Raw genomic sequence first — 13065 nt, forward strand, 5'->3', positions numbered from 1 at the left:
CCTTCTTTGGAATAAGGAAGTACAGGGAATATACCCCCGTGCCTTCCTCCCCCACCGGCACGAGCTCGATTGCTCCCTTTTGCAGCATCACCACTACTTCCTGCTGCAATAAGAGCAAGTGCTCTGCGGACATAGGCCGTTGCCTTGGCGGGATGTTGGGTGGAGTGGACTTCAACTCTAGGCAATAACCATACTGGACTAGTTGTCGCACCCACCTGTCTGTGGTGATGTTTCTCCAGACGGGCAGGAACTGCTGCAGTCTCCCCCCGACAGGTGTTAGGTGGTCGGGGGGCAGTGACAGAGAGTCACTGTTTGCTTGGAGTAGAGGTGCGGGAGCTGTTGTTTCCTCTACCGCGACCTCTGTTGCTGTTATTCCTGTAACCTCCCTTGTTCTGTTTAGTGAACGAGGATTGTGCCCCACCTTTTGAGAACTGGGATTGTTGACCCATTTGTCCTCTGGTGACTCCACGTGCACCTGAGCGACGAAAATTGCTGCCACGAAACTGTTGTGACTGTAGGGCCCCCATAGACTTAGCAGTTTCTGTGTCTTTCTTTATTTTCTCTAGGGTGGTGTCAACATCCGGACCAAACAGACTATCAGGATTGACTGGCTGATTAAGAATTGTTGTCTGAATATCCGGTTTAAACCCTGAGATGCGGAGCCACGCTTGTCGTCTCAGCATAACGCTAGTGTTGATAGCTCTAGCAGCTGTGTCCGCAGCGTCAAGTGCACACTTGATGGCTGCGTTTGAGATTAGCTTTCCTTCCTCAATAAGCAGTTTGGTGCCCTCTTGGAACTGTGGAGGCAGGTGTTGTACAATCTGTTCTAGGGTGTCGTAGTGCGCCCTATCATAACGCGCCAAGAGCGCCTGTGTATTGGCGATGCGCCAAAAGTTTGATGCCTGTGCAGCTACTCTTTTGCCCCCTGCCTCTAGCACTTTGGATTCCTTATCCGGGGGAGGAGCTTCACCCGTAGTCTGGGAGTTGGCACGTTTCCTGGCATTGGCGACCACAAGAGAGTCCAGTGGCAATTGTCCCCGAATGTATGCGGGGTCTGCAGGTGCAGGTCTGTACTTTTTTTCAATGCGAGGGTTGACCACTCTCGCTCTCGTAGGCTCCTTAAATATGTCCCCAGCATGCTTGATGACTCCTTTAAGCATAGGCAGTGTCTTTACTGTCCTTTCAGAGACTGAAAAAGTGTCGAAAAGGAAGTCTTCCTCAACAGGGTCGGCATGCATGTCCACATCGTGATTGGCTGCCGCCCTTTCGAGTAGTGCATGAAAACCTGCTGAATCCTCAGTCGGGGATGCCCGTGCATTAAAAGGCTGCGGGTCCTGCCCCGCACCTTGGGTGTTCTGGTCACCAGTGTCATCATATGAATCCGGTTGCACATCAGGTTCATTGATTGGGAAATTGTACTGCTCGTCCTCATCATACCCCTCACCCGCAGAGTGTTCTGGGGAGGGAGTAGGGCTCCGTCTCGGAGGAGGCTGGATAGGTTCCGTGAGGCCTGAGGCGTCAAGGGGCACCCTCTTCTTCTTTAGTGGGATGACATAGGGGTCCACTGGCTCCGAAGTGATTTTCCTCTTATAGAGGGTCAGTTTGCCTGTGTCAGCGTCGATGAAATGCTCCGAATCGTCCTCGGATTCGAGTACCTGACGTGGAAGTGGGCCAGTCGGTGAAGAAATCACCTGTTTCGGTGCCGATTTGGTTGAAAATGCTTTTGGCGCCTCCTTCGGCGGCAAAATAAAGAGAAGTTTCCCAGACGGCTTCTCTGGAGCGTCTTTTCGCGGCTGCGTTGATGGTATCGGAGCCGACGGGGCAAAGGCCTTCTCCCTGATTCTTTTCAGTGAATCGGCTATGGGGGACGGCACACTCACAGTTTGTGTCGGCGCTGACGAGGATGGTCTGATTTTCCCCTCGGATCCGACGTCTTTGTGGGCCTTGTGCGTTTTGGGCGCGGATCCTGTCTTTACCGCCTCCGATTCCTGCGTACGGGGCACAGACTTCTTTCCGTGTGCCTGCGTAGCCTCCTTGGAGCCGACTTTGGCGGGTTTTGACGGCGTCGTAGCCGCTGTCCCGTGCCGACCATCTTTCTTGGAGGACCCCTCCTCTGGCGTCGGTTTCGATTTCGCAGCATCGGAATCGATGGACTTCTTCGACTTCTGCGGACCGGAGGTCGACGGAGTCGATGGGGTAGCGGGCACCGTCGTTTTCACCGGCACGGTAGCCATCTTAGGGACACTCGAGTCCTTAACTTTCGGTTTCGTTTTCGGGTCGGCCATTTTAGGTGTCGTCGATCCCGATGGTTTCGGTTTCGGTTTCGAAACAGTCTGCCCAGCAAGTAAGTCCGTGGCCGGGCCCGAAGGCGGGGCTGTGGCTTGCGGCAACGGGTCTTGGGTAAGGCCGACAGGCGATCCCGTGTCCCGGTCGGTATCCTCGTAACCTTCGGGGCAGAGCTCGTCCCCTGAGCTATCCGCCGCGGCCCCATAAATCTCATCGTCGTCTCCTACCTCGTCGACGTATTCAAGGCCTTGACCCGCGACTCCGTCGTCGTCTCCCGGATCCGCCTCGACCTCCGTCTCGGGTGGGGAGATTTAGAGATGATGACCCTGGTCCTCTTCGTCTTGGTCGCCGAAGATGTTCTCCGGATCCGGGGCCGCTTGTTTAGCTTCCATGCGCATCGCGCGCCGAAGCTTGAGAGTCTTCTTTGAGCGGAACTGTGCACACAACTTGCACTTGCCGTCGTCGTGGTCAGGCGAAAGGCATTTGTTACACACGGGGTGTAGATCGATGTGTGGGTACTTGGACCCACAGAGCGGGCAGTACTTAAACGGGCTCCGCTCCATGTCCGAAAAGGTTTGCAGTCGTGTCGCGATGAGAAGGCCTCAAAGTTCAGAGAGCGAAGAAAACTCCGCTTATTCCGGCTCCAAGAGACGGAAGACTCGAGACCGTGCGCAGACAATACCGACGCAAGAAAATCGAGGCCTTTTGGCCGCTAAAAGTTAGTTTTTCTTGGTTCCGACAGTAAGACGTCGAGACCACATCCGAACCCAATGGCGGAAAAAAACAATCTGGGGATGGAGCCGATGCCCATGCGCACTGTAGTCCAGGGGAGGAGCCACCTATCTCAGGATACTTCGAAGACTCTTCCAGGACAACAATGTGCAATCATCCGAGCCCAACACTAGGCGGCGATCTAATGCTAAGATATGAATTTAGCAGCCCACATGCCTCGAACAGTTTATTTAACAAGCACCAAACTCTAAAATGTCTACAGGTATTTAAATAATACATGCTATTATTACACAACTGAATGGCACTTTTAATATTCCTCATAAACATTTGAAGCAGAGTTAACCAACTGTAGATGCACACCATTAACTGGTAGGTTCGACATACATATTAAAGGATTAATACGTCTATGCTAACAGTCTATAAAGAATCACTGGGCATGTATCTCATCTAAAGTGTCTTGCCAAATAGGTAGGCCAGCCGGAGCTGCACTGAGCCTTTAGAAGAATCTAAGAAGTGGCTTTCCCTAACTGAGGCAAAAGGTGGCTGGGAATGCACCACTTAATCCATGAGAAAAATAGAACTCTGGCTTTGAGGCAATCAAAATTACTATATGGCGGTACCCCATGGAGATGCAAACTGTTCAAGTGAGAATTAAAGGTGGCAAGTGGAGTCAGGCACAGGTTTAAGATCTGTGCAAGTATGAATGAAGAAACCAGTAGGGAAGACGGGGACATGGAAAAAAGGCAGACCACAGGGAAGCATGGAGGAGGTCAAGAGGGAGTGGTGGGGGGTTAGTGGGCGAATGGAGATTAGCTGTGTGAACAAATATGACTAGTTTTGAGACTGAGATTTGCAGCTAGGTTTGTACAAAATGATATAAGGAAATTGACAAGAAAAGGGAGTCCAGACAGAGAATAGAAATATTACTGCAGAAAGTAAAGGAGTGGGAGGAGAAACAGCAAAATAGAAAGGAAAAACATCACTTAGTGTATTAATTATAGCGGGACCTAAACAAAGGAGTTTTCAAGAAAAGTAAAGAGATATGGTAGATTTTTGCTAAGTGGGTGGAGAATGAGGAGGGTCACTTAATGGAAAACAGAGGAAAATTAATTACTGCTGGGTCATACAGATTTGTTTTAAGGTTGCCAAGCGGGTGGGTGTGATTCTATGCAAATAGTATGCATTCTTCGGGAATTGGAAGAGGAAATTCATGTGGAAGACAGGACACTTGTTTATAATGCAAGCCTAATCTTCAGACTGCTAGGATGGGATCATCCCCTTGTTCCTCTTCCTGTCTGCCATTGATCGTCTGTTGTGATTGGCTCGAGCGCTCTTGTTGGCTTCCTTTTTCCGACGTTCCTGTACAGTGTCTCGGCCCTGCCCCTGCCCTCTGCTGGTACCCACAACTGCAGAAGGGTTATCATGTCGGATCCTGCAAGGGAAACATAGAACTGTATGACAGAAGAAGTAGCATTGCAAAGTGACATCTCACACTAAACAAGCCACGGTAAAATCTCCTGCTTCCCATCAGACTTTTCCAACCCAGGCATGTTATATTTTCCACAAGGCAGAAGTAAAACTGCAGGTAAATGCAAACCGGTGACAGGGTCAAAGATGCACAACATGGAGAAGTCATGACAGGAAATTAGGCAGAAATCAAGTGGCAAGTTTAACAAAATTAAATTCAGAGGGAAAATAAACAAGGGGGCCAAGGCTAGATAAACATTACAGGAACAGTTTTGCATGGAGCAAACCTGATGTTATAGTGAGGAGAGATGTCAAACAAGGAGCAGGACTAGAATGAAAACAAACATCAAGCAGACAGTTGGCTAGAAGCAGCCTGACAGGGAACACCATTCAGTCAACAAGACAGGAGTAATGCCAAAAACAAATGTTAAACAGTGACCAAAGTGGTCCCTAAAAAGTGAAGACCTGGACATGAAATGTCGGGAAATAGTGCAGTGAAGTGAAAAGCTGGGACAAGTATGTTGTCTTCACCGACAACAAGAAAAACAAGTCCAATCCTACGGATCTGAACCCCAATTTTTATCCAATGTAGTGTCACTCTAGACACCGACCTCACTCTCAAGAAGCGCCACACCAAAAAAACAAGACTATCTGCTACCAGTTCCCTCAGCTAAAGAAAGTGAAACCATTCTACTCAGAACGAGACTTCAGAAGTGCTATTCAAGTCCTTGTACTCTCAAATCTGAAAGCTGGCAATACCAGACTACCCAACATTCCAGACTCCACATATGCACCCCCTTACAGGGATCCCACAAGCCACTGCAGGCATCATCAAGGGTCTGAAGAAATAAGACCACATTACTGCCACCTCGATGGAAATTCAGTGGCCCCTGCTTCCAGCTCACAGCATCTTCAAAACCAGCTGCATCTTCCTCAAATGCATCACAATCCTTACACCGCCTATCTGGTTGACACCAGCTCCGCTGGCTCTTGGCATATCCACAGCCAGGACAGAATCAGACTGGAGACAAAGAAGTGCAGAAAGGAAAATCACAAAACAAGCAGTCTTCATGTATTCATGCAGGACAGCAGGTGTGGGACAGTATCTAACCGCGTGCCACTTCAGTAAAGAGCTGAAGACGAACCCCCCCCTTTTAAAAATACTCCAAAAGGACAAAGTAATAGTCCACCACCACGGTCATGATCCAACTTCCCCTCCCATCATTAAATGATGGCATCTTTGCCTTTAACCCTCCAGCACGCTCCACTTTGTTTTGGCTCGGTTTGCCATAAACCAAACTGATCTGTCATATGCATACCTAGACTAACTCCACACAGAAATGTCCGAAAGTGAGCAAGGCCAGGGTGCATAAGGCCAGGGTGCATCAGCCTCATTATGGCACTGTGACTGAGGATTAAGCAACATCAGACAGCAGTCACACAAGTGGCAAATGGCAGGCATACAGAAGGATCATCACTGAAAAATGTGAGGTACTGAAAGGTTAGAGGGACCTGAGAAGTAGGTGACCAAGCTAGCAAAGCTCGAGTTGAGTTGAAGCAAGTACATTACATGGACTGTTAGGAGTGACTGCACAAAATTGTGATGCAGCGAGTTGGAGAGAGGTTTGATTGAGCTAGGGAAGAGAAGGTTCTGCATGGTAACCAACTGAGTAATACTGCAGATGTATGCATTCAAGGCCATTAGAGGTTGAAGCGATGGGCAGATATAAAAGTACATGAAGCAAAGACATCTGGGAGAACAGGATAAACAGAAGGGAGCAAAGATGCTGTAAGAGTTCGAAGGAAAAATAGCATTCTCTGACAATTTTAAGTCAGACAAAAGTGGAATAAACAACAGTAGTTCTAGGGGATAGCACAGGTAAGCATACAGATGGGATGCAGAGAAAAAGAAAGAATATTTGACAGAATTACAAGGCAAATACATAACGAAAGAGACAGATGGGAGTATGAGACTAAAAACACAAAGCTAAAAGAAGAATATAACACAACATTAACATGGATCCAGTGAGGTTCTGGAGAAACAGCAATGAGAAGTGATGGAATAAAGTACTACCGTTATGGCATAAAACAAGGACCCCCTGAATGAGATCAAAATCCTGGATCAGGGCAAAGCAATTTTTAGCAACAAAATATATCCAGGCATTAACAGAGTAGAGAACTGGCAATAATAAATCACATCAATGACACCATGACCTTTAATGGTGTCTCGATTAAGACCAAGGAACTATGTACGTGTAACACTCGTAACGTAGTTTACTTAATAGTGTGTCCCTGCAATTTAGGATACGTAGGCGAGACGTCCCGGGCAATTAAAACCCGCCTGACCGAACATAGATCTGCCATAAAAACGAAGAAGCACCTGGCACCTCTAGTGAACCACTATACTGAATACAAACACTCACCAACAGAAATGAAATGGTGCATTCTGGAGAGAATACACCTATCTGACCTGAAGGGAGGTGAGAAAGTGCGAAAGAAAAAAGAGGTTTACTGGATTTTTACTTTGGGCACGTTTGACCGAGGGTTGAATCAGGAATTACCCTGGGAAAATGCCATTATTTAAATGAACAAATGAGTATTAGATTTAAAAGTAGTCCTCTGACACATATTTTAAGTATGAGCCTTTCAGTCATGTAGTAACAATATATATTGGTGTGGCAATTCAGGTTCTATGCATAACTTCGAGTTTTGCTGAACCTGGCTTACTGAATTATATCTTTTCTCCAACCATTTTAAGTTGAAGTGTAACCATTATAATGTAAATGTACGGGTAATATGAGTACCCTCTATATGGACACTTGCGCTTTAAAGATGGGCGGAGCTATTATAGGCCACCAATTAGAAACCACCATATAAGAACGTATCGGGTGCAACCTTACAGTCCTTGACCTGTGCCTTCGGATTGTTTTGCCGCCATCGTAGACGCCGTGATATCTTCGCTCACATCAGGTATGCGCTATGCGCTATGTAAATAACTTCTGAATCGCTCTCTAGTAAGGGAGTAACGTTCCCTTCGTCCGCTTTGTATTTCCTGGAAGGGGCCGATTTAAAAAGAGATATAGTTATACCGCCTGATGGTTGCATGGTAATCTCATAACTGACCTAGCTTAGCCCGTGTTATAGCCAGGATGCGGTTACTTGATGCACGCAAATTTAGAGGCGGAATTCTGATTTGTATCTTGTTGTCCCGTATTGCACGCAGAGGTTTGACGACGGGAACCTACTGCCGCGAAGTAACCTCCCTTGAGCGCCAGTACAAAAAGAAGTCTTCGGATCTCTGGGACGCCTTTCAAATAATCCGGGCGCCCATGAGGTAATTTAAGGAATGAACGTATAAGCGTGTGATTCCAGTCACTCCGTTGTCGAATATAAAATAATTTAACGAACTGGTATTTGCGAATTAATGGACGTCTTGTAATCATGATGGACGTACTTATGACCCTTTTGTTATTGCCATCCTTATAGAAAGCGATCTTGGCCTCAAAATCAAAATAAAGAATACCGCGGACTATCGATACAAGCGCCACTGAATAAGCAGCGTTGTTTTTAATTAAAGGTAAGATAAGAAGAACATATAAAACGACGGCCCTATACAAACAGGCGTTTACATGCACATGCGTAAATATGCGCAAAATATTGAGCAACAATGTTCTAAATAGCTTAAAACCCCCTTTTTCTTTTCTTTAATTTTAAAAACATAGGAAGATTTGAATAAATCTCAGAGCAAGATATTGCCTCCCTACCACGGTCATCCCAGTCTACTTTACAACAAACTACACGATAATATTTGAAAGCGACTTTATGTGTGTATGAGCATGGGAACGTTAAATTCTCAAAGTAACTAACTAGACCATAAAATTGTCTTTTAGAGAGTGAAACAACTTTAGAAACAGAACATGATATGCTGTTCCAGTTTCTTGCAGAAAGAACCATAGCGAATGAACAGACGAAGGATCACAGAACTATTTACTAGTGGTATGTTGTATAAAAATAGATGCCATACATATGAGAGTATGTGATATCTGGGAAAAAAGGGTCTCCTGGTATGAACGCAAGAATCGGGGGTCCTGCCTAATAACCTACCATTCTAGATCAGTGAGAAAAAATCTCCTTGGGAGTGTATAGACACTCCAACAGAATAGGAGTTGGGAGAGTTAAAAAGTAAAAAGTGATTTGAACTGATTAATGCCCTGTTTGAAATGGGAAAATTATAATCATAATTACCATCCTTACCGGAATGACCAATACAGTGGTTACTAGGGAAAGAATTGGCATCACTGACCCGTAGGATCTCTGTGTTTTCTAACTGTCTAGGTTATACTACAGAATGCATAACATGTAATGTCTTAGTCGATATTTAAGGGACCTAATCATGGGTCACCCCATACCTGATTGACAATGGAATGTCTGAAAAACTGTATAGTAGGATTATTCAAAAGGTGTATATACACTTGTCTCTTAAGTTATTATTTTTTGTCTCTTTTTTCATCTTGTTTATGCCTTCATGTGTTTGCTATTAGTGTGGTAATTTTCTGTTTATGTAGTAAGACATAACTGGCTTTATGTAAGAAAAAAGGAAAAAACGATATGAATTGTATCTGTACATACACAAGTAGATATCTAGTTTAACCGTGATTTTTTGAATTGTAGATACATGCTGATATTGTCCTGACGAAGACACTCTGGTGTCGAAACGCGTTGGCAGACAGACATCAACCTTTCCAATCAGCTGGGGAAATTATCACAGCTTATTTCTCCTCACTAATTTTTTATAGAATACAATAATTGAATATGATATCCTTCTTTTATTATTATCTTGCGTATCTTTTATCATTATGAATGTGTATTTGAATATGCTCATCATTTTTTAAGTATCATTAAATTTTTACAAATATCATGGTTATGGACTAGTACTTCTTACTTGTGTTTGATGTGATTTATTATTGCCAGTTGTCTACTCTGTTAATGCCTGGATATATTTTGTTGCTAATAAAGTACTACCGTAACATCGGAGAGATATGATGCTGTGAAAGCCTCAAGTAATGTGATAGACTAAGAGTAAGGATAAACAGTAGGTAGCAGCAATTCAGCCTAACTGTAGTACCAAGAGGGGTGCAAGTAAAAACGTGACTGACCGTTAACAAAGCACAGACACAATGCTATGTGTTTAAGTGTCATGCAAGGTTTTTTAAAAATAATTTTGACAGTTGAAATGGAAAGAGCAAGTAATTTAATTACAAATGTAACTGATAAAAACTGTACCATCAACTATTTTGTTACCTAATATTAAATGAACAGGAGAATCAAGAAAGTGATTAACTTAAGTTTATCACGAAATACACACAATTAAGTGCATCTGTGTGCTTTTGCGGTCTGCCATAGATTCAGCGAAAAAGGAGTAACACTGTGACAATGAGACTTCAGATTCAACCAACATAATCTGTGATATGAAGTACTCTTAAAATGTATTACATACAGGTTTGACATTGAATAACTAATTGATAAGAACATAAATCTGATAGCAGAACAGGTAATACGAAATCTAAAGCAGTTGAAGATTTTCAGTTTTGGATTACATTTCGAATTGTGGTGTTTGCATCCCTGCTTTTAAGGTATATCAGTTACTACAATGAGATAGCCAACGAGAATCATTCTTGTAGACTTTGGCACTTTATGCCCTGAGTGGCACGTCCCAGGATGTTTTCATAAGAACATCAAAGTTGTATTTAAATGGGTGATGGATGCCAAACTATATGCATCTCAATGATGTACAAGCTGGCAAGGTTCTGCATTAACTCCAGTGTTGTTTCAACTTTATATGGCCCCATTGTATCACTAGTAAGATCTTTTTGGATATTTTGTTTTGTTGCTTTTTTGGTAACTAGGCAAACACCCCGTTGGTAAGGAAATTAGCAAAAGAGGACTTTCCCAGCATATCTAATTGCTCTGTATCCCTGGGTATGCCAAAAGAAATGGTTACCTACACATAGTCCTGGTTATGCCCCATAGGCATCTTCACTGAAGTCAAAACATTAAAATAATTCCCCACTGCGTGTGGGGACCCTGAGCACTTTAAGTATTAGGACTAGAAGTAACCACTTCTTCTGCATCGTAAGATTTTCATGAATAAGTCATAAAGAATATGTTACTTACCTTCGGTAATGCCTTAGAGGGTAGAGACAGGATCTAGCCTCAGATTCCTTACATTTGGATTATCCCCAGGTGCCAAACTAGATACAGAAACATTTCTACAGTGGTACCAGTGCATCGGTAGAGGGCATTGAGCGACTTCTTAACAACGTCTTCCACAGGATGTTACCGAAGGTAAGTAACTTATTCTTCTGATAGAGACATCTAGCCGCTGATTCCTTACCTTTGAATTAGATACCCAAGCAATACCATCCCTGGGTCTACGAATTGATCCCACTAAAGAACCTTGACCAGGACTAGCCGGTCTATTATAAGAGAGAGAGAGAGAGAGAGAGAGAGTGACCTGCTGCTAGGGAGGAAGTTAAGAAAGTTGAGGAAAGAAAACATCTCACCAGAAATATAGTGGAAAACCCATATGAAACGTAAGCCCGTAACTATGGAAAAAAATGGGAGACACCAATGGCAAAAGAATGAAGAGGTGCTAGAAAGAACACTTCATTAATTAACACTGAAAGGTAATCTCCATTATTCTGAGGCTGATCTATTTTTTAACAGGCACTCCATGTGCATTAGCGCGACGTTCTCGTTTTAAAACTGTCTTTGTAATATTTTAATTTGCGCCATCTAGGGGTGCTATTTCTGGAAGGTGAACCCTGACAACTGATAGAGACTGGGGAATACATTAGCGACCACTTATCTACACTGTAATCGTCCTTTCACCGCTGTTTGGCGGGCCGTTGGGTGCTGACTCTGGGTGGGAGACATCTTGGGGGAGGAAGGGACGTGTGCGGCCGCCATTTTGGTCAGCATTGTAGTTGCTGCCTGACGCGCTCTGCCGCTACTTAAGACAGTCCTGAAGGGGAGCCGGTCCTGAAAGGTAATCTCCATTATTCTGAGGCTGATCTATTTTTTAACAGGCACTCCATGTGCATTAGCGCGAGGTTCTTGTTTTAAAACTGTCTTTGTAATATTTTAATTTGCGCCATCTAGGGGTGCTATTTCTGGGAGGTGAACCCTGACAACTGATAGAGACTGGGGAATACATTAGCGACCACTTACCTGCACTGTAATCGTCCTTTCACCGCTGTTTGGCGGGCCGTTGGGTGCTGACTCTGGGTGGGAGACATCTTGGGGGAGGAAGGGACGTGTGCCGCCGCCATTTTGGTCAGCATTGTAGTTGCTGCCTGACGCGCTCTGCCGCTACTTAAAGCTGCCAAATGCAAACGCGCAGCGGGCGCGCCATGGGCGCGCCGGAGGCTCACCAGAGGCGAGCCCATCTGCGCCCATCCACGACCAAACGGGACCAGGGGCCAAGACCCCTGGCCCTCGCTATATTTATAACAGAGGAGAGCTGCTGGAGGCTAATCTAGGGAAATTACACCTTAGTCAGCTGTGTGAGGCCAAATTTAGTCAGGAAGGGCTGCTGAAACCCCATGGTATAAAGCCGGGGCGTAACATCGAGCACTCGGTGCGTGATTTGTATTACGGCCTTTTAAACACACGCTCCCTACAGAAGTACAACTTAGAAGTGCTCTCCCTACTACAGGACGGAGGATTGGATATCCTGGGAGTCACGGAAACGTGGCTAGAGGACTCCTCGCTGCCGGACTTAGTAGCCTCCATACCGGCTAATTCTACGGCAATCTGCCTTAACAGAGCAGGTATTAAGAGAGGGGGCGGTGTTGCTCTTTTATACAGCACCCGCCTGAGGGGCGAAAGAATCTACGCTGAAAGTCTTGGGGGCGCTGAGATGCTGGGCGTCAAACTCGGGATGGGGATGGACTGTTTGACTATCCTCCTAGTTTATCGTCCCCCTTGGGCGTCGCCGGACTTCCCGGACTTGTTCCTGGAGTTGGCTCAGGATGTTCGCTCACGTTACAACAAAGTGATAATTATGGGTGACCTTAATTTTCACTGGGAAAAGTCCCTGAAAGAAGGCCTAGCTCATCAGATAGATGAGGCACTCACGTCTTTTGAGTTTGTTCATAGGGTGACGGGCCCTACACACGATAAGGGTCATACCCTGGACCTTGTCTGGATAACAACCCCAGAGCATGGCCCAGAGCATGGCCCGGTAGTTGCACAGCCTTGTGCATGGTCAGATCACTACCTAGTGAAGGGTACGATCTCGGTTGATGAACAGAAGGGGAAGTCCGGAGCAGGGTGGAAGGTAGTGAGGAAATGGAAAAATATAAATGGAGATAAAATGGTAGCTCATCTCCTAACTCATCTCCCACTTAATAAGACTGAACACAATCCAGAAGTTATCTGTAATAATCTAACAGATAAATTAAAAAAGGCAGTAGACCTCGTGGCACCAGCACGAAGGATGAATATTGTAGACAGAGGACTTGGGGCCCCTTGGTATAACGAATCCCTTAGGGAAAAAAAGAGGGCTCTACGTAAATT

The 13065-nt window shown here is 45.2% G+C and overlaps 1 protein-coding gene across 1 annotated transcript in view; it reads right to left on the reverse strand.

The window, feature by feature from the left end:
* Positions 1-3236: 3236 nt before the first annotated feature.
* ASCC2 (activating signal cointegrator 1 complex subunit 2) overlaps positions 3237-13065 on the reverse strand; it is a 427823-nt gene continuing 417994 nt past the window's right edge. The window contains exon 18 of the mRNA XM_078667208.1: positions 3237-4450. Within this exon, the coding sequence (XP_078523334.1) occupies positions 4279-4450 (172 nt within the window). The 3' untranslated portion in view covers positions 3237-4278. The remainder of the gene's footprint in view (positions 4451-13065) is intronic.

Source organism: Lissotriton helveticus, chromosome 11 (genome assembly GCF_964261635.1).
Source record: "Lissotriton helveticus chromosome 11, aLisHel1.1, whole genome shotgun sequence".
NCBI lineage: Eukaryota > Metazoa > Chordata > Amphibia > Caudata > Salamandridae > Lissotriton > Lissotriton helveticus.